Raw genomic sequence first — 23,668 nt, 5'->3', positions numbered from 1 at the left:
TGTTATTGAGGTGTGTGATGTCATCATGCCAAGATCTAAAAAGTTCTGTAAGGCCTTCAGAAAAAAGGTTGTGGATGCCTATGAGTCTGGCAAGGGATTTAAAAAGATCTCTCAAATAATTTTAAATACATCATTCCACTGTAAGGAAAATCATGTACAAATGATGCAGATATCACAAAACTGCCAATTTGTCCAGGGCTGGCCGTCCCAGCAAGTTCAGCCCAAGAGCAGACCGTCTGATGCAAAAAGAAGTCTCCAAGAACCCCAAAATTCATCACAGATTCTGCTAGTAAGTCTTGCAACTGTTGGTGTCAAAGTGCATGCTTCTACTATCAGAAAGAGGTTGCACAATTTTGACCTGCATGGGAGGCGTGCCAGGAAAAAGATTCTGCAAGACTACAGTTTGCGGATGAGCATATAGACCAGGCCTTTTGGAATAATGTGCTCTGGACAGACTAATCAAAGATAGAGTTGTTTGGTCACAGTAACAGCAGACATGCTTGGACCAAAGACAAAAGACCAAAGACAGCTTTTCAGGAGAAGCACCTTATACCAACTGTGAAGCACGGTGGAGGAAATGTTATGGTTTGGGTTTGCTTCACTGCCTCGGGGAATGGACAGCTTGCATTCATTGATTCAGCTATGAATTCTGCATCATATCAAAGAGTGCTTGAAGATAATATGAGGCCATCTGTCCGAAAGTTGAACTGAAAGTGGACCTTTCAACAGGATAATCCTAAGCACACTAGCAAATCCACCAAGGAATGGCTCAAAAAGAAGAAATGGAAGGTTAGGGAATGGCCAAGCGAAAGCCCAGATTTGAATCGCATTGAAATGTTGTGGGGGGATTCGAAATGGGCGGTGCATGCAAGAAACCCTCAAACATCTTGCAACTGAAAAAATATTGCATGAAAGCGTGGTCATGGTCATAAATACCAGCAAGCCGATGTCAGAGACTGGTGGACAATTATGCAAAACGCCTATAAGAAGTTATTTTTGTTAACGGGGGCAGTACTAGCTTCTGACGCCAAGGGTGTACGTACTTTTTCGACAGAAGCATATCACATCTGTTGATATTTCTGTTGAATAATTGATCGAAAAAGCTCATTTTCCTTGTAGTTTTGTTCCTTGTATATTTGAATATTTCATTAATAGGCACTGTTTCAAACATGAGGAAATGTGTGCTAGTCCAAGTACGTCAAAAAAAGCCAACAATTTCCATGGGGTGTACTTATTTTTTCATGACTGTAATAAATACTGCATTCACCAGATTCACTTGTTTGCGTGGAGCGCAGCCTTGCAGCCTCTCTGACCAGCGTATCAGTTTCAGGCCTTGTCCGTGCTCGTCCTCACTAATAAAACCAAGAGCACTAAACAATTTTCTCATTTCCCCTCCAGTTCGCCTCTGTCAGTCAGAGAGGATGGAGAACGCTTTCTAATATTAAGCTGTTGGAAGAGAGAGAGAGAGTGAGAAGCCTGCAGCAGTTCAAATTCTCGGTGAAAACTCTCAACCACATCATAATGCTCCATATTCCGTCCAGATAAAACAAAGGAGCAAGTGTTTAGGGAAATATCGGAACTTGGCAATGTTTTTTAGTGTTGAAAATGTAGACATTTTTGGACTGTTTTATGTCTGCTAAGTCGTTACATTTAGGATTTAGATTTACTTGTATGCCGAGGTGGTGTGATGTGGCATGGCACGCAAGTGAACTGGACCAATCTGACCAATCAGAATTGAGGATTCTGTGGAATTAAAAAAAAGAAGTACCTTTGTTGAGCTTAAACATACAGGGACATTGTGTAAATTTATATAAACATGTGTTTCCTTCCAAACACAATAAGATGTTGGTCCATACCTCCATACAGAAAAATGTAAGCATTTTAGAAAGGGTAGCAATTCAATAATACAAGAGAGAGAGAGAGAGATTTTATATATATATATATATATATATATATATATATATATATATATATATATATATATATATATATATATATCAGTATCAACTGCCTTATTAAACAATTAACCAATGTGTACTGTATATAAAAGCTTGAACTCTGAGGGCAGTTAGTAATTTCATGATCTTTTCACCTACTATGTTATAATCTTTTCAAATGATCAGGCTAGATCATTAGAGTTGTTTTGTTTTTGTGTTTGTTCATCAGTGGGAAGCACGATGACAAAATGCTCCCATGTGCCGTGTGTGCGTATGTTTGCACGTTCAGATCTGAATTCATTCAATGCCCTGCCTGGCATTCAGGTCCAGGATCTATTCTGCTGAACGTCCCTAAGGCTTCAGCTGCATTAAACAGATGTGACAGCCTAATCTGCCTCCTGTCATAACCTTTAAAAGCACAGACAATATCAAAAACTGCTGAATGCTCCGTAAAAATGCATTAACCAATAACCACATCATTTTATTCGTAGAATAACTAACTTTATTTGGCATCACTGTCCTATGCTACAGTTTGATGCATCCACAATATGTCATGCTGAGTTGTATGTTTTGGGCTATGAATATACTCAAAAGACTATGGAATGACATCTGAGGCCAATGTTAAATATAGAAATATAAATATTAATGAATACTATTATCCTTTTATTCCACAAAAAGTTGTTTGGTTGTTTTTGTCTAGTTTTTTTTTTTTTTTTTAACATGGAGGACATCAAAGGAGACGGCATCTTAATCTGTGACACTGCTTATCTCAAGGACTGAATTCTTTTATGGATAAGGTTATGAAGTAACTTAAAGTGAGCTGTACGTGTAGCAAATGAGTTTTCAGTCCGCTTATCCTTAAAACATGCTTTCCTAAAAGAAGAGCACATCAAGTTAACAGAACAACTCAAAATAGTGAATGAAATGCGTGATAAAATAGCTTACATCTAAGATTTTGTATCTAAAAAGCAAAATAATAGGAATAATGAGGGTGGAATCCAAATTATTCAAATTAGACCAGATCTGCGGTGACTATTACAGTTAGGACTGTTCATGCAGCAATATATTGGCAATATTCTAGACTCCTATTAGATGTTTATTTCAATATTTTCCATATTCTAATTCACATATCATCATATTAGACTTTTTTTTGGCTTTTGCTAGCTTTTTTGCATTTTCTATTTTCATTTCGACAATTCTATTAGGAATTAAAGACAACTATTTGTCTTTAAAAGCAGTGGTCTAGATGCTATTGAAAACCCCATATCACACACTACTACTCAAGATCTGGCAACCCTACTAGGCATGAACTTCATGTAGGTAATTTACATAATTTGAATGAGGAGCCCAGAAAGCCTACTTACGCTGCTACATAACCCCAGTTTTAATATGTGTAACTTTCCCCGTGTTAATATTGACATGACTTTTGAACGGCCCTCAACGAGTTATAAAAACTTTAAATACATCATTCTTTTTATGAAAGCGTTAAAATGGTATGCCTTTAAACATACAAGGCCTGAGTATCCAAATATTTAAAATGTCAGAGAGAGATACAAAATATGTAATGTTATTATTTAATTTATTACCTGTAGCCTTGTCTTTCTTATATCGACATACACTCATCGGTCACTTTATTAGGAACACCTGTACATCTACGTTTGTAGTTATCCAATCAGCCAATCATGTAGCAGCAGCACAATGCATAAACTCATGCAGATACAGGTCAGGAGCTTCAGATACTATTCCCATCAAATATCAGAATGAAGAAAAAGTCTGATCTCTGGGACTTCGACTTCGATGGTTGTTGCTATCTTATGGGGTGGTTTGAGTATTTCAGAAAGACTACTGATCTCCTGGGATTTTCACACACAGTCTCACAGAAACTGTCACAGAGTTTATACACAATGATGCGAAAATGATGCCACATGATTGGCTGATTAGATAACTGCACGAATGTGCAGGTGTACAGGTGTTCCTCAGTGTATACTGTATGTTTTGTGCTCTGCTGTTTGATATCATTTTAAACTACATGCCAAAAACCTTTGATTATGTCCTCATTCTGTCCAGGCTTGGCCTTCAGTAAGGTTCAAAAAAGTGAAACCCAGTCATTGAAGCATTCCCAGCATCTTCAATCAGACGACAGTTTGAGTCTGTCACCAATAAACACAAACCAACCCAGATCCGCTAATAGGACCAAGAGCGCCATTAGCGACACGTGACTCAGAACTCATTACTCATTCAACATTTACAGAATATAACTTGAAACAGAGAAGAATTGAGCACTTGTTCCTGGTATGAGTGCTGTCATTCAATACGAGACACAACGAGTCTCGTCCGAGTGCAAAGTAAACACGATGCAGTACAATAAATGCATGTATGTGTTTTCATAGATTTTTGATTTACAGAAACCTACATACTGGACCCACATAACCTACCGAAGCCTAGAAGAAGCCTTAATGAAAAGGCAATGCGTGGGAACACAATAACAAATCCTGGTTCTAATACTGATAATCAATTTTCTCAAAAGTCCCCAGAAGAAATCAATAATGTCTATCTGTCCATGTGTCTGTCTATATATCTATATTTATTCATTTATCTGATGTCAGTAGGTACTGTGTTATACAACTATACCAGACTTGATAAGATCTATGAAACACCATGCAGGAAGCACATTTCCCTTACAATAAAGGCAGGTCTCTTTAACTATTGATGAGGGTGTAAGTGGTCCACTTTAGAACCTGCTATCCTCCTTTTCTCATCTGAAGCTCTGAGAGCCAATGCAGTGATGTCCCTGCCCTTCCTCTGACCCATCAGACCACTGAGTCTTTCAGCATGACACACATTCCTCCATGGCTGAAGGCTCTAGCTGCTATAATATATCTCCTCTATATTTAATTCCTCTGTAATATAAAAGAGAATGTTTGCTTAAATGACGTGTTCAAAGTCTAATCATGAATGTCTCTTGAATGTAAGCCTAAAATGTATTTTCTTCTAGGTATGAGTATCTACAAATACAGTTACAGAGTGGAATAGGAAGCACATAATGGCAAAAAGAAGCAGATCAGAAATTTGTGAAAGGCCAAGAGTTAATACATAACATGTTACATTTAAATAAGGAATAACTCACGACGGCATCGCTGTTTTTGGAAAACACTCAAAAACAGGGTGCTGAGATGCTGCACAAAGCAAAGAGGAGTTACTTTTGCCACCCTGAAATGTATTATTTCCCAATAACAGCAGCCGGAGTGGTGTATTCTTCTTATACCACAGGAATTTGCCAATGATTACAAATTTTAATTCATTAATGAACTACATGTCACTTTTAACCATTTATAGTTACATTTAATGTTGTGGAAGCAAGTGAGTTCCTGTTAACATAATAAATGAACTACAGTAATTCCCTCACAAGACCTCATCTCATGGAATAAATAAGACAAAAAAAACAACAACAAAAAAACACCGTTTGTCATGTTACGTGAAGTGCAATGTCCTGAAAACTCTCCTGTGATGGAAAACTTACTGCTTCTTACGGCTCTGACACTGGAGACTCCTTCCATAACTGTTCAATAAACAACTTACAGAAAGCTTCACCACATCAATGATTAAACAATTTTTACTTCGTTAGATAACAACATGTTTTTAATCTACATAATCCATCCATCCATCCATCTTCAACCGCTTACTCCTTTTCAGGGTCGCGGGGAACCTGGAGCCTATCCCAGGAAGCATCGGGCACAAGGCGGGGTACACCCTGAACAGGGTGCCAGTTAATCTACATAATATTAGGTTCAAATGATGTGGAGCGTCTGCTATACAAGTCCCTGTGAATGAGTTGTTACTATAGAAACTCTCGAGAGAAGAAAATTCTATACCACAGTGCGGATGAATGTTCAAATCTGATTGTTCAGAAGGCGTGCGTTATTTTTGTATATAACAGCACAGGTCGTTCCAGCAGAAACATGAACGGTAGGTTAATATTAATGCTCTCGTTCTAATATGTTATAGTTTCCATAGTAACAGCTCATACACAGCGACTTGGACGGCAGAAGCTCTACATAATATAAGGCTAATAATACACTGCAAAATAACAATACATCCTATCAAGTGGAAAAACCTTGAATATAGTCAAATCTATCTAGTATTTCCTGTTATAAGACTACAATAAACCAAATATAAGATTATTAAACCTATTTCAAGCCATTTGTACTCATTTCAAGCTTGAAAAAGTCTTGTTCTATTGGCAGATAATTTTGCTTATTTTAAGCATCTATTTCTATAAAGAAGCAAAATTATCTGCCAATAGAATATGAATTGAATAATGTACAGAAATAGGTTTAATAAGCTTACATTTTGTTTACTGTGACTATATTCAAGATATTTTCACTTACTAAGATGACAATTTTTTGCAGTGTAAATGGATTTAAAAAATGTCAAACCTATAATCTTTGAAGTGGTGTTTTTTTTTTTTTTTTAGGAGACATTGATCCTGTATGGAAGGCGTCTCGGTTGTAAGCACTTTGTAACAGTCACGGTGCTTCACGTATTTTATCAGCAGGAGTCTTCAGGATAGATGAGCTTATAGACACTCTGTTTTCTCTGTAAAATTACAAGCTTTTTTCAGAGAGCGAGAGCGAGAGATACTAATGAGAGAACTACTGTTTATTGCAGCTATAATGTAGGTGAGAACAGGAACTAACTTGTCTCTTGCTCACTGGTTAGGGCATTGGACTACTGATCGGAAGGTCACGTGTTCAAATCCCATCACTGCCAAGTTGCCACTTCTTGGCCCTTGAACAAGGCCCTTAACCCTCAACTGCTCAGTTGTATAAATGTAGAATGAAATGTCCTATCACTACTAAGACTCTCTGGATAAGGGTGTCTGCCAAATGCCATAAATGTAAAAGTAAATGGATGTTCAACAACATTAAATCTAACTATAAACAGTTAAAATGTGTGGCATTAGTCCATCCATCTTCTACCGCTTACTCCTTTTCAGTGTCACAGGGAACCTGGAGCCTATCCCAGGGAGCACCGGGCACAAGGCGGGGTACACCCTGAACAGGGTGCCAGTCCATCGCAGGGCACAATCACACACTACGGACACTTGGACTGGGGGAGGAATCCGGAGTACTCGGAAGAAAGCCCCGCAGCACGGGGAGAACATGCAAACTCCACACACACAGGGCCACAAACCCTGGAATCGAACCCCAGACTCTTGAGGTGTGAGGCGAACGTGCTAACCACTAAGCCACTAAGTAATTCCTTACTTAATCAACACCTTCTGACTAAATCAGTTTCAAACATTTAACAGCATAAATATAAACAACAAATCCTGCTTTAAAGTCCTATATTCAGCTGCATTAAAGGCAGACAAACAACTTTTCTTTATATACAGCCTCAATATCATTAGCGTGTTTAAACCCATTGGTTTCTTTTCACAGGCCACTTGGTAGCAGGGTTGAGACGGATTTCATCCCAGCATTGGATTTTATGTCAGTGGTCATGAATTAGAGTAGCTCTTACTCTGCATGGTTGTGCTGGAGGGCTCGGGGAACAGCGGGATGAGGAGGAGGTAGATGAGGTAGACGAAGGAGAGCCAGTTGTACCTGAAGAAGCATGCTACAAAGAGATGGGACAAACAAAACCAGACATAGGTTATAAAAAGCCTCACATACAGTAGCCTGTAAATGCAATGCATACAGATGGGTGACAAATGAATGGAAATAACAGTGGCTTTGTTATGCTGTAGTATTTTGTTGGTATGGTTTGAGTCCACTGCAAATCAATCAGCATGCGCATTTAAATGATTTCAGACCTTCATGATCACCAGATCTCAACCCAATCGAACACATAATGGAGATTTCGGAGCGAAGTGTTAGACAGAGCTTTCGTCCACCATCATCAAAACATCAAATGAGGCAATTCCGTTTGGAAAAATATTGTTCATCCTTCTAGTACATTTTCAGAGACTTCTAAAATCGGTGCTGAGCTGCACTGAAGCTTTTCTGGCAGCTTGTGCTGGCTCAACACTTTATTAAGACACTTTACGTGGGTTTATCTGTTCATTTGTCACCTGTCTGTACAGAGCAAGAAGCTATGAGAGCATAAGATGTACTGGGTAAACACTTTGCACAGATTTAACACAGAGACACAGAGACGCGTGAGGCAGATGTCCAAATGTTACTGTCTAGCGTGTGAATGGAACAGTGCAAAGAGTGTTTGCTTGGAAAGAATTTTGGACAGTGTGTCATTGTGAAAGTCCCAAGTCCAGGTGTAAAAATGCCAAATGTATGAAGATAACTTTAGACGTTTATATTTTGTGCAGAAATGTGAAACTGCTTTAAAGATTTGTGCAGCAGTACTGGGAAAACTTTTACATGGTGAAATGTTGATCAGATCTACTATGTATTGAAATATGTTTCTTTTTTGCATCTATCTCAACCAAAAGTAAAGTTGTAGCATTTTAAAGGGAAAGAAAAAAGGAAAAAAATAAAAAGGTGCATCTTAGGAATTTCATTGCGACTGTGTCACAGGAGCGTCATGGATATTTTGACAGGCGGTCTCTGATTACAAACTGAATTATGACACAGTTTCACTACGGCACCTAGCTACCGAACAACTTGATCCAATCGTGATATTCAGTGTGTGAGGAAATCCCAATTAGCTAGCAAGATTCAGACTTATTATGCCAAACTGTCTGGTTTTTTACCAGCCTGTTTGTTCAACTGGCTGCTTATCCTACATCTTTGCAGCCTAAAAAACATTAAAAAAAATTACATTTAAAAAAGCATATAAAAGCAGGCCCAAATCATGGAAAGTAAATTAAACCGTAAGTAAAAAAAATTCCACATTGTGGAAGTACAGTACGTTATAAGCAAAAAACAACAACACACAAACAGCAAAATCTGGCCAAAATCGTGTGCGTTCTGAGATGCTTTTCTGCTCACCACAGTTGTAAAGAGTGGTTATTTGAGTTATCATAGCCTTCCTGTCAGCTCAAACATTCTGGCCATCCTCTTTTGACCCATTTCATCAAGAAGGTGTTTGCACTCACCATATCCACCCCACATTCTGATGTTTGATCTGAACATTAACTGAAACTCTCATCCTATATCTGCATGATTTTACACATTGCACTCCTTCCATATGATTGGATGACTGGATATTTGAATGAATTAGCAGGTGTACAGATGTTCCTATTAAAGTGACTGTTCAGTGTATACCGTATATGCATGCACACTCCAATCCTACAAACTGTTTTAAATATTAAAATATTATTAATATATAAATGAGAAAAAGCTTCTGGATACTTCTATGAGTTTATAAAAGGCTTGCTGATGAGTGTGGAAAACTACCAGGCCTAGCTCCAAACAGGTTTGTGGGTTACGGTAGGTGTCTAAGCATTTACGTCGCATTAACGATCATTTAAGATAATGACAATTTAAGATAAAGATCATTTTGTAAAATCCAAATAAGCTTTACAGATCTTTATTGGAAAGGGTTTGCACAGGTGGTAGGCAATTAAGGTCACAGTTACAATAACTGAGGACACTAAAGAGACCTTTCTACTGACTTTGAAAAGCACCAGAAGAAAGGTGCCCAGGGTTCCTGCTCACCTGTGTGAACATGCCATAGACCTGCTGCAGGGACGCATGAGGACTGCAGATGTGGCCAGAGCAATAAACTGCAATGTCTGTAATGTAAGACAACTATGATAGTGCTACAGGAAGGACAGCTGTTCGTCCCTGCAGTGGAAAATGACATGTAACCGTGTGTCCCCCCAGACGTGATCAAGAACTTGCAAATGCCTTGGTGGAAGAGTGGGGAAACATCTCCTAGCAAGATCTGACTAATCTGGTGCAGTCCATGAGGATGAGATGCATTGTACTTAAAAAGCAGCTGGTGGCCACCAGATACTGACTGTTACTTTTGATATCGACTTCCCCTTTGTTCAGGGACTCATTATTCCATTTCTGTTCGTCAAATGTCTGTGAAACATGTTCAATTTATATCTCAGCTGTTGAATCTTTTTATGTTAATACAAATATTTATACATATTAAGAAATTTGCCGGAAATAAAAGCAGTTGAACATGAGAGGACGTTGCTTTTTTGCTGAGTATATAAATAATACAATGCCTTTTCACACACCGAGTCAGTACAGTTTAATGGAGTATTTAAACTGCATTGTGAATTTATACAGCGTATCAGTGTTCTTTAGTTATTAATGGGCACTCAGAGGACTAAAATGAGAGCTGTAACTTATTTTTGTCATTTCATCAACAGAAAAGTGCAAAACTAATCAATTCAAACACAGGACTAGAAACTGTCCTGTGTAGAGGACCTGCAAAACAGTGTAGAAATGGACACAAATCAGACGAGTCTTGTGTCTAACGGCCACGTCTTTTTATCTTTTCAGTGTGTGTAAAAGTGAAGGTGAGAAGAACAAGGCACATCTGGCTTTTCAAGAGCTTTCTTGGCTCTGAAGCGTTGTCATCCAGATGGCAGAAGCTGGATGGCTGCTAATCCCACCATTTCCCACAAAACACTCATTTGACCAGAACAGTTTTACATGGTGAATTTAATAAGCTTGGGTTAAACTGCAGAAGTGTTCTCTCAGAAACGTCTGAAACGTTTCAGTGAAGTGCAGGACAATAGTCCTCCTGTCATTTTTACTTCCTAATTCAAACACTCAGTGCTCATTGTCTGCCAGCTTTGACTATAACATACTGTTAAAAATAAATCTACTGGTAAGCTCTGATGGAATACAACTGTGCTTACTTCAATTGGTGACTCAACTTGCATCAAATGTGGTTAAATATGCAATATTACACAGTAAAATCGACAGTGTTGAATTAACATCTACAGAGTTTATTCATGTCCAATTGGAAACAAATTCATCACTCTACCCAGATGAGGATGGGTTCCCTTCTGAGTCGGGTTCCTCTCAAGGTTTCTTCCTCTTAAAACATCTCAGGGAGTTTTTCCTTGCCACCGTCGCCACTCAGTGGCTTGCTCAGTTGGGATAAATTCACACCTTTAATATCTGTATACCATGTTGATATTTCTGTAAAGCTGCTTTGAGACAATGTCTATTGTAAAAAGCGCTATACAAATAAAATTGAATTGAATTGAATTGAATAGGTGTGTTTCCATAGTGTTTAAATTAAAAATACACTTTTAAAGATCTGGACAGCCTTTCAACAGGTTTCTATCATAGTGGATACACATTAAGTAATGATTATACCACTTTGAGAAAAATAACCAGTGATGAGGTAGTGTATTGACGTTACAACCCTGAAATTGATTATGTTCCATTAACAGCACACCCCAAAGATGTTTTATCCTCTTATACCACAACAATTTGCAGACAGTTACAGGTTTTTTTTCATTAATGAAACAAACGCCTGATTTATTCAAATTGTAATTACAACCCCAATTCCAAAAAAGTTGGGACGCTGTGTACAATGTAAATAAAAAGAGAATGCCATGATTTGCAAATCTCATAAACGCATATGTTATTCACAATAGAACATAGAAAACATATCAAATGTTTAAACTGAGGAAATGTACCATTTTAAGAAAAAAAATAAGGCAATTTTTGGGACGGGGCAATAAAAGGCTGGAAAAGTAAGGGTTACTAAAAAAAAACAAAATTTTTTTTTTTTTCTTTTCAACTAATTAGGTCAATTGGCAACAGGTCAGTAACATGACTGGGTATAAAAAGAGTATCTTAGAGAGGCAGAGTCTCTCAGAAGTAAAGATGGGATGGACTCTGGATGGAAACATACAGCCTAGGGTTAGGCTATATGTTTTTTGAGACGAATTGCAGCCATCAAATTTCAAATTACCTTCTTTTTTTCTTCAAATGGTACATATCCTCATTTTGAACATTTGATATGTTTTCTATGTTCTTTTGTGAATAACATATGGGTTTATGAGATTTGCAAATTATTGCATTCTGGTGGTTTTAACACAGCGTCCCAACTTTTTTGGAATTTGGGTTGTACATATAAGGTATGTAGAACCGCTGTGAAACAAGTTACTTACTTCTTTTTTTCTCTCTTGAAGTTAATAAGACATAAAACGCTACTTGTCTTGTTAATTAAGAAGCCAGGAAGCACAAAAGTCCTCTGTCCTGAAGGCTTTCTCATGTAAGAAAAAGTACTGACTGTTACAAAGAGCTGGCATGACAAAGAGCCTCCCATAAATGTTAAATAAACATCTCCTTACACGTTTTATTATTACAGGCTTAGTTTACATGTGTCCGGAATACAAGTACCAGTGAATGAATAGAACGAGCACATTAATGTGAGTGTGAAAAGTAATCAACAGCACTGTGGTATAATAGAAAATCTGTATTTTGACATGACATGACATTCTTTTAAAAGGGTTGATCAATCAGACAAGGTTCACAATTGTAAGCAATAAATGAAAGCAACTAGCATGAGAACACATGCATGCGTTGACATAATATCATAATATTGATTCAAATCAGCAAGACATCATAATGAATGGAAACTAGTTTTGCCAGTTAGAACAAAGCCAAACGAAGTACCAATATTGGCTTCAATATACTTGTTAGCTGGATTAGAGTCACTGAGTTGAAGTAAAGCAAGGAATATGGACTACAGTTAATAATGGTACTATTTTTTTTGTGACCACATACCAGCAGGTCTGCTGAAGATAAGAATAAATAAGTACCAGCTGACAGCACAGGAAACCATTAAGCACAATGACATATCACTACAACATATATCCTGCTGGTAAAATCAGTAACCATGCAGAGCGCTTTCTGAGAAAGATGTGAGCAAAACTGGATAATGGTTACTTGGCAATCTTGAGATTTGAAATTATAACCTTCAAAAATCGCAAAAATCCTTGGGTCATGAGTTAAGATGGTGGTCCTAGAGCTCATAATGTGGTGTGCTCGCTGTCAGTCAATTTAGCAACTCTGTAACCAAAGACAGACGACGACAAAGTTTTGGCAATGTCTCAGAATGTGAGTGCTCGTCTACAACGTTTGTCTATAAGCCATCAACAGGAGGATGGCGCTGGATGGTGCAAAAATAAGGTAGTGGCAATGGCAAACCATAAACACATACGCTAACTGACTGGAAATTTCCTCAGGCTCACTTTAAAAAAACAATCTGTTTACAGGACCGTGGTTTTTTTTTTGGTTTTTTTTTTTTGCATGAGCCTGAATCATGCGGATTGATGATGTAAGCAGAACCTCATTTTCTTTAATCACAGATCTACCGTTAGAGAATCTTCTTAGTAAAATTTGACATGGAGAACACATCAGTTTACACCTGGTTGTTTCATGCATCTTGATCATCAGGATTATATCCGGATAGAGATTATCCACATACAAATGCAAGTTCACAGTAAATCCCTTCAAGAGAACTTTAAAACATTTCAATTAGATAGTTTAAATCACTTCATATTTTATCCGGTTATATATTTCATCCAAATGTTATATAAGCGTAAATGAATTTGCCTCTCTAAAACCAAACCAAACCAAACCTCCTCCTCAAGGGAAGTCAATATTTTTTTTAAAGGTGGCAATAATCTTTTCCATAAAACAGCTGAGGAATAAATGAGGAATATAATAAGAAATCTGGGTTATTAGCTGGTGTGCAAATCAAATCTGGCTAACCAGAGAAGGATGAAACTCTTATCAGGTCCAATCCAAGATGCATGCCCTGTCGGCTTCAGATATCTTTTGCACACTTTTCTGGCTACAAGCTTCAGAACCTTGAAGGTTGCAATTTGACTGCTTATGTTATTTCTGTGTATGTGCACTATTTTTAACAGACAGTAGCATGAGCATACCTAAACATACAGTCATAAGTTCCTTAAATTCTCTCTCTAAAACTTATTACAGACATTTTTTTGGACAAACTTGCATGTTTGCCAGCAGGCTATGGGAAAAGGTCTACACGGTTGGTCGTCTACAATGTCAAGGTCTGTCAGTATGCTTCTTTCTGTGAAAGTATTGCATGTTTGTCAACAAAATGTACCAGCAAATGCTAGAAGGCTGGTTGCTGAGATGTTTAATTTAGCTATTCAGTTTCACTTTTAGCTTTCTTCACTTTATTCACTTTTAGCTGTTCTAATTGAAATCAAAATGCACTTCGTTAAATTCTTGGAGATGATATGAAATATAAACTGATCCACACATATGTACAAGTTTTCTCTTCGAGTCTTTTCCCATTAGTAATCACAGCCAAGCTTAGAACCACTGATCCAGGACAGCACTCTGTAGATCACATTTACGTACAATTAATGAGGGTCCACTAATAACAATATTATATTCTTATGTAACAGCCAAGCAACAGTAGCTTATTTAACGAGCTGTGATGGTTTTCATAACCTGGTTCTAGTTCAGAAATATGACTACAAAAAGCTGTGGTTTTCAATTATGACACTCATGGGCTTGCCTTAACTGTCGGGTTTGATCTGCGGTATAGCAAACTGGCTCAGGAATAATTGATGCCTTTTGAAAAGGGAAAGCCACATCAACTGTTGTGTTTAAAAACACTTACTCTAATGTCCACCCTATACATCCATGGCGTTGGATCAATCTTCATTAGTTTTGACATTGCGTAGCACTGTAAGTCTGCGATCTGAGTAAGAAACTGAATTTATACAAGATTACCATTTGATATTAAATCACAAATAAAGCCTTAAATGTGCATCGTATTCGTTTTACTAAAATTTACAAACACATCAACTATTATCAGTCTGATAGTGTTCTGTTACCTCACTGCGTTACAAGAAATGTAAAATTAGCATAAAGTTTTAATGCTTTTCATGAAAGCATGCAACACACATTATCAACAGCATTATAGCACAAACACCATCATTTGGTGGTCATGTTTTAATTTGCTTATATTATTATATTATATTATTTCTTATCGCCATTTTTGCACTCAGGCTTTTGGAAAACCAGGCAACAATAAATTGCACCTCTGTACCTGACTACAAGTAGAAACCCTACAGCAAAGAGTATTTATCAACTAGACATGTCTAAAAACACTTCAGTGCTCCTGTTTCTCAAAAATGCATTCGTCTTCAATAGCCATGTCGAGTTCCTGTCACGGTTTTTCCTGTTACTGCACATTCCTGTGATTGACCTCTGCTTATCCTCACTTTTAAAAAAATCAAATCATCAAATATTAAAGGTGTGTTTACGATAATGGGCAGCCAGTTTTTCTCTCCTCTGATGCCACATTATTAATTCATGCGGTTAAAACTACTTTCCAGCGATTAATGGTAGACGCTCCACGGCTCAGTGAGATTGCTTTCTGAGGAAAAAGAGCAGACTTTCTCAGCTGTCAAACGATACATTATCGGCCTATACAGTTGAGTGGATATAATCTACAGAAAGCGCTGTGGGCAGGCTGAGAGGATGACTCTTATGGGTGACAAGTGACATCCGTTGCGGTCAACCGTACATCAAATTAAGCCATCGAGTTTAGAAATTAAGGGGGCATTATCTTGTTGATTACAGTTAGCTTTAAAATGAAGTGCTAGATGTCTGATGGGATACAGGAATACGAATGAATCAGACAGCGTGAAGGGTCCAGTTCGATAATTGTGCGGGCTCTGCACTATTAGCAAAAACATTAGAGATCTCCCATTTGAGCTGACAGCAATCAAGCCTCACTGCCATTAAGACTATAGCCTGTGTTGAGAAACACTCAGAGAAAAAAATTCTGACATACAAACATATCAACAGCCTGTGTGTCAGGTGAAAGCTGAAAGCCTGGGCCATATGAGTATACAGTACGTATGCTACGGCATTAGATACCGACAGTCATGAGCAATAATCTAATATTCTTATATACTGCCTAAACGTAGAGTCTAAATTAGATAATTTTGACATGACTGTACTTATTAATCTTAAATTGTGATGCACATTAACCGGTGAATGAAGAGCACTTCTAACACATACGGTGTGTACATAAAGTCCAGCTGGACACACATGACCTTGTACGCAAATATAATAAATGCCTATTACATTGTAATTCTCTATTGATGTAATATAGATTATTTCCTGCAATTATTTCCAAACATGAACGTTGTAATGTTGAAAGGATATTACATCATTTTTTTCTTACCAAACCTAAACCTAATTCTGATTTTAATGAGCGCCTCGTTTTCGGATTATTTTTGGTTCTTGTAAGTCACCACCTAGCATAACATTGTCAAACACTGCAGGAGTCATTAACACATTACAAACACATATGCGCATAGTGTTATTGGTGTTGTTTTTTATTATACGTATATACAAAAAATGCTAACTTTTTGCATATTAAAAATATAACACATATTTAACATATAGAACTAACGAAGATCATCTTAATCACATTAATTTACGGTTTTGTGGGGTTGTTTTTTTTTTTTAGAAGAACTTTAACAGAGCTCATTACACACTCAAAAAAAATGGGGACTACCTTTCCTTGGTGTGGTTATCTTTTGTACCTTTAATATCTATATTTCACCAGCAAATGTGGATCTAGGGTACCTTTAAAAAAAAAAAAAAAGATCTAAGGTTGGACTTTAATTACCTTAAAAGCTTTAAAGGTACTGTACTGTATTTGCACTTTTCTAGGTAAAAGATTAATAATAAAGTGAAACAAATACCTTTGTCTGGTATCTTTTTATCTGAGGATGTAGAGCTCTTACGTACACTCAAAAAATGAATTCATTACTTGTACTTAATTTAATTGGAGACATTTTTACACAATTTAATTTAGTTCATTCCAAATAAATCAGTTTAGTTGGATCAACACAATTTGGGTGGTTTAGCTCAAATTAACTTACTCTAGTATGTTTAATTACTTTGTGACATTTGTCAAACTACATTTTTTTATGTGGGACCAAATTAATATTTGTATGAATTTACTGAGGTTGAATAAATTTTCTTATGTGTAAACGAGCAGTTTCATTCATCATTACACACAATGTATATGATGAATAAATAAGAAAAAACTGATGGCAGACATTCGTATAGATCACTGAGTGGCCACAAGCCTATAAGCCCAAGCTCCACTCTTCAGCTCAATGGTAACCACAGAATTCAAAAACATTACACTGCTTCAAATGTCCAACATAACTCAACATTAAACACTATCATGTCTTTCCCTTTACTAAAAAACATAAAATAACGCGTAATCCCTAAACGTATCAATAAATTTAAGCAAGCTGGGAACTACAGATCCACTGCCCAGTTAGTTATAACAAAAATGATTCATGTACCGGTAGTTTTTACACAAATGAATAAAGTAAACTTCAGTTTTAATTATATCAGCTGGACTGATATAAAGTAAACTTCAGTTTTAATTATATCAGCTGGACTGAACAGTGAAATGAATGTTCTGACATAATGTTCCAAAATCGTGTTACTTTAGCTCATTCTAAATAATTAAACCAAACATGAGGAACAAAATGTTTTTTTTTTTTTTTAAGTGTACTTCTCTAACTGGTTTAGAAATGACATCTTAATGTACATATGTATTAAGTATTGAGTGCAGAATTCATTTTAAAGATGCAAAAATAGGTCTGAAATAGACCCATGTCTACGTCAGAGGAAGTATTACATCAATTAGGGGACAGAGCGAAATGAACACCTATAGTGTGTACATAGGTCCAGGTGGTCACACATGGGCACACATCAGGTTAGAAGAGTTGTAAGTGTTCATTCAACACTGCAGGTGTTAATTCAACACTGTATATATTTCAATACTGTGTAACATGTGCTGTCAATAAGCCAGTAAAATCCAGTCATCCTGCTACAATTTCACAGCAAACACCAACAAAACATAACCTTATCTGACAGCTGGAGCTATCCGAGCAATAGGAGCTCGATGACTCCTTTACGCATTGCCCTGTGCATCACTCTTCACTTTTTTTGTTACCTTTTTTTTTTTTTTTTTGTCTACTCACCTGCCGCCAAGCAGAAGGGCAGCAGCAGTCTGAAGATCAGTCCACACACCACCTCAGACGCCATCGCCCGGGAGATTTCTCATCCAGCTTGAAATGCAAAAGCGGTGAAGTCAGAATAAAACGGGTGCTATTCCGTACATAACTATCCGTCCCGCACGCGCTCTGCTCCACTCCCGCATCATGCGGAAATGCGCGAGCCGCACAAGTGCCGCGCGCAAATGATCTTCTCAATCTTCCTCTTACCGTTATTCTTAGTATTTTCTTACTTTTTTTGCTTCCCAATTAAAGTCCGCGGTCCAGATAACCAGTCCCTGAATTTATTTATTTTATTTTTTTTAAATAAAGTCGGCAAAACATTAATTAAAAATCAAACAAAACAAAACAAAAAGTCACATTCTGCCCTGTGGGAAAGTTTCATTCTTTTTCCTTTTCCGTTCTTCTCACTTCAGGATACTGGATCAAGTTTATCCATCAGCCATGTGCTCAAACAGGGCAAACCCAAAAGTTACTGCTTGTAGTGTTGAATCTCCAAAAGCCTTTTTTTTTCTTTTCTTTTTTCTTTTTTTTTTTTGGAACATCAAGTATTATTGTGCGTATTTACCGGGCTCGGGTTCAAAGCCAAGCGACGCACTGGACTGGAATATTTTTTTCTGCGCACCTCAATCAAAACTCTACAAGGCTGAGATAACGCTATGAAACGCTGACCAATCGGAGCGCACTAACTTCCTAATAGATAACCAATAAGAATCGAGAGGAGGCGGAGCTACTGATCCACTCTGACAGGGCAGTTCATTTTGAGCTCGTTAAAAAAAAAAAAAAAAAAAAAAAAAAAAAAGGAGCCTTCTAGAGAAATGTCTGTGCTTGGTAGCCAGTCACATTATTTTCCACTTTAGTAGCGTGATTGTTTAGATACCTCTACACAAGTCCAGCCGAAACAGAGGAAGCCATTTCAAGAAGAATGTAGATAAACAATTATGACCGATTCAGCTCAAAATACAGGCCAGTAATGCACACTGTAATGGCCATTTGAATCAGTGATCAGCATGTCTTCATGGACTCAAGCAACCACAACAGCTACACTTACAGACTATATTTGTACAAAGAAATTTGATTTATTTTAATTACGCGGGGGGGGGGGGGGGGGGGGGGGGTTAAGAGAAAGGACATTCATATACTCCTGAGTTCTCCGGAAGCACACAATAAAAATGACCTATGCTAAAACAAATTCAACTTGTGTCTTTAACAATAATTTACTTACATTACCGTAAACATTTTGGTGTGCCCCCCCCCAGGTATTGATTCAAGATATCAAATCAGGCTCTGTGTAATGCAGAGTTTGTTAAATATTCATCTATAATAAATCTGATTTATGTTAAGTTGGCTACTAATGGTTTTGATTAGGAAGAAATAGCTGGTGCTACATTGTGTTGCTTCTACATTATCTTATAACCTACTTAAGGATCACTTTTAGGCATAGAATTACATCGCCACTGTTTTTCTAAAAGCAATTAGCCTACTGTATATAACCTCTTTGTAGCTTTTAGTGCCTAACAACTTCCTCACAACTAATAATAGCTACAGTGACATACTGTAGCTTGCTTTTTGTCAATTTATTTCATAAATATCTTGAATTTTATGAAATATATTTATTTCATAAATATGTCACAACCAACATAGACACATGAATGGCACATAGTACAAACAGAAATACGATTGAGAACCTAACACACAGTCATCTGTGATCAGGAGTCCAAGAGAGAAAAAATTGGCCATGCTCTCTGGTAGGAGGGATGGCAGACTCTTTCTGCCCCTGAATTAATAAGAAATTGGGAGAAGATTCTTGTTCTTGGTGAATAAGTATGGAACCCAAAGTAGTCTTCTGCTGGTGAAGGCCATGGATCTGAAGGTTCGACTTGTATGTACTGAGATCCTTTTCTGCTCACCACAGTTGTAAAGAGTGTTTATTTGAGTTACTGTCAGCTACTTTCATTTTGCTGTGACCTCTCTCATCAATAAGTCACTTCCTACGGCAGAGCTGCCACTCTGAAGATGTTTTTCACAGCATTCTGTGTAAACACTAGAGACTGTTGCGCACGAAAATCCCAGGAGATCAGCAATTTCTGAAAAACTCAAACCAGCCCATCTGGCTGGCTGAAATCACTTTTTTTTCCCTCCCATTCTAATGTTTGATATAAACTGCAATCTTTGACCTTTATTCATTGCACTGCTGCTACATGATTGACTGATTTGATAATTGCATGAATGAGCCGGTGTACAGGAGTTCCTATTAAAGTAGCATTAAGTTTACAATAAAAGTTGTTGTGTTCTAAGAAGTAGCCTAATAATATCCCTGTATCTACCAGTTTATGTAAACTTTCATCTAATTTTAACATAATAGGGTGAATATGAAATGCTTTTTTGTGTGTAATTGTTTTGTTCTTTTTAATGCATGGAAAGATGTATTTTTTGAAGAATGATTTTCTTGTTTCGTGAAATGTATTTTTATTTAGAACAAAATGATTCTACATTGACACTAAATGAACCAGTTAGATCAGAAGTCAGTCTAGAATACTCTAACAGTATTCAAATTAAATTATATTACTGTTTCCATTGATAGTCATTTGGACTATGTCATTTTGTAATTGCATTTATTCAATAATCAAGCCAAGATTCACAAATGGTAGCAGAGACAAACTCTTTCCAACAGAATCCAACATGGGTGTTTTTCTCCAGTCTATTTTATTGTTGCATTTAGACTAAGAAAATGTTGATCACTTGTATTTTATTTTCCAAAAATCTGTAACTGAGCCCATTCTAAAGTTTCACTAAAGATCAACAGCTATCAGAAATATAACTGATTTTCTAGTAGCAGCAGCCATGGCTTACTGGTGCAGGACAGCATGATCTCATTTACTCTTGTTAACACAGCTACTTTACTCAGGCAATTCTCTTCAGGAAGCAAATGACCAGCAATGATGCTTTAGTGGCAGAAAGTCAATCAATACAGAGCAAAGTAGCATCCATTGATTGATGTCGATAGTTTTTAAAGCTATTCTCCAAAGGCCTAGTCCTTGTGACTAACAGACACCAGGAAACAATCCATAATTCAGGAGATGTTAAGCTCACAAGCAAAATGCACACAATTTTCTTGACCCATGTTCTTTCCTTGGCAAAGCTTGGGAGCTTTGATTATCCATCTCCCATGAACATCAAAATGATTGATCACAAGACTCTTATTTAATGCACAAGGCATTGATTGTAAATGATGGCTCACAAAACACATCGCGATTGTTGTTTTGATACGGCTAGAGGGTATCTGTTGGAATCCATAAAATGCAAAGGCATTAACAAGTTGAGCAGCTTTACTGTTGAGTTTATTGTTCCCCAGCATTTACAGACAATATCATTTGTATATGTGGATAAAGACAATGCTACTGTAACTAGTAAAGCATATCAATTCATATCTATTAATTCAATAACATTTGGTTTGGATATCAACTTTCTTCTATTCAACCATTGAAGAACTATTAAAAATCTAATATCACAATCGCCCCTATTCATTGTGTAGAACCATAAATGACTGAACAGACCGCAATACAGAGGTGAACAGTGCAGTGTGTGTGGTATCCTGTAACTTTAAGTATCACTTTAATAATCTTCATCATCATATGTAAAACATTCATGATGCCTTGTTAACTGCAGAGCATTAAAGTTTCCCATCATCATCTCCATTATTGAAGGCCATCTATACCATGAAAATCTGCACTTAAGAGCTAGCCACTCAAAGCTTTTAGCACACTTATCACACAACATTGTACTGTAAAGCTACTTCCTTCATACTGTTTGTATACAGGTTTACATTCAAAATGAACGGATGCTTTTATCCAAAGCAGAATCCAATCCGAGCACAGAACATGTCCCAAGTGCTACAAAACAAAGCTTCCAAAGATAATTGTAGGAAGAATAATAACAGCAACTACTAAATACAAGAGCAAGTAGTACTCAGAACTGCTACAACAACTGTTCACGAATCAGTCAGACAAACTGTAGTGCAGACCAATACATTTACCTACATGTAAGCTGTAGGTTTATATATATATATATATATATATATCAAAATAGCAAAAAAGAACACACACAAGTAGTGTATAGACATGGATTTCAGAGTGAAAGGAGTTAGGGTTGACCATAGTTATGGTTTTGATGCTGCTGCTGAAACTTAATTGAATAAACAGTCATTAAAACATAGACAAGCTGAAATAAAATATCTTTTTTTAATTGAAGATTAATAATTCTATGCTTTTTTTAAGGATAGGCAAAACTTCATATGCTTAACTATGAATAATAAAACTGCCTTTCATTGAGATTTTTTTTAATCAAGCAAATATTTACTCTATATCAAATACTGTCTCTATGAGAAGATATTAAGAAACTGTCGAATTTCAGCACAATTGAAATCCATGCTTTGAATATTTTACATTATATTTATTTCATGAAGAGCTGAGAGAACACCGCAAGCATGAACACACTGGTCAGCATCACCTTCAGCAGTGAAACATTATATTAATATATTGAAATATTACATTTGAAATATTTGAATATTGAAATTTTTACATTTTTTGTCATTGTCGAAGCAGAATCTACCGACAATTTTCTCCATACCTGATGGTCTGTAAGATAAAAAGACATACAGTCATGTGAAAAAATAAGTAAATTAATAAAGGTGTTACACTCTATCAAAACTGACATTTTTCATAATTTTCAGAAATGAACTAAAAACTGGTCTGTAAGATAAAAAGACATACAGTCATGTGAAAAAATAAGTAAATTAATAAAGGTGTTACACTCTATCAAAACTGACATTTTTCATAATTTTCAGAAATGAACTAAAAACAGATCAATCACATGGAAAAAGTAAGTACACTTATCACACATTTAAATCCATAAAATTAGAATCAGGTGTTTGAGATTGAGTGTCAGTGATTAGAACCTGCTTAGGGAGTGCAGGGGCAACCTGTCTTATTTCTACCCCTCTTATAATTAGTGTCTGGTGTTCCCTTTGCTATTGAGGTGTGTGTTGTCATCATGCCAAGATCTAAAGAGTTCTGTAAGGCCTTCAGAAAAAACGTTGTGGATGCCTATGATTCTGGCAAGGGATTTAAAAAGATCTCCAAATAATTTCAAATACATCATTCCACTGTAAGGAAAATCATCTACAAGTGGTGTAGATTTCAAACGACTGCCAATTTGTCCAGGACTGGCCGTCCCAGGAAATTTAGCCCAAGAGCAGACCGTCTGATGCAAAAAGAAGTCTCCAAGAACCCCAAAATTTCATCATGGGATATGCTAGTAAGTCTTGCAACTATTGGTGTCAAAGTGCATGCTTCTAGTATCAAAAAGAGACTGCAAAAATTTGATCTGTAAAAAAATTGCATGGGAGGCCTGCCAGGACAAAGCCTTTGCAAGACTACAGTTTTCCAATGAGCATATAGGCAAAGACCAGGCCTTTTGGAATCAAAAGCTAGAGTACCAGCAGACATGTTTGGCGTAGACCAAAGACAGCTTTTTAGGAGAAGCACCTCATACCAACTGTGAAGCACAGTGGTGGAAATGTTATGGTTTCGAGTTGCTTCACTGCCTCAGGGACTGAACAGCTTGCATTCATTGATTCAACTATGAATTCTGCATCATATCAAAGTGAGTGCTTCAGAGTGCTTAAAGTTATGTGAGGCCATCTGTCCAAAAGTTGAAGTTGAACCAAACTTGGACCTTTTCAACA

General features: G+C 36.9%; 1 protein-coding gene across 2 annotated transcripts in view; it reads right to left on the bottom strand.

Annotated features, from left to right (window-relative positions):
- Positions 1–18,597, bottom strand: part of LOC108280873 (piezo-type mechanosensitive ion channel component 2) — a 96,429-nt gene extending 77,832 nt beyond the window's left edge. For both annotated transcript variants that reach the window (XM_053673703.1, XM_053673704.1), the window contains exons 1-2: positions 17,890–18,597; positions 7,461–7,556 (exon numbers count right to left, since the gene is read on the bottom strand). In XM_053673703.1, coding sequence (XP_053529678.1) covers positions 7,461–7,556; positions 17,890–17,953 — 160 coding nt within the window. In that variant the 5' untranslated portion in view covers positions 17,954–18,597. The remainder of the gene's footprint in view (positions 1–7,460; positions 7,557–17,889) is intronic.
- Between the last annotated feature and the right edge of the window lie 5,071 nt (positions 18,598–23,668).

Source organism: Ictalurus punctatus, chromosome 20 (assembly GCF_001660625.3).
Source record: "Ictalurus punctatus breed USDA103 chromosome 20, Coco_2.0, whole genome shotgun sequence".
Lineage (NCBI taxonomy): Eukaryota > Metazoa > Chordata > Actinopteri > Siluriformes > Ictaluridae > Ictalurus > Ictalurus punctatus.
This window is presented reverse-complemented; position numbering and strand designations above follow the sequence as displayed.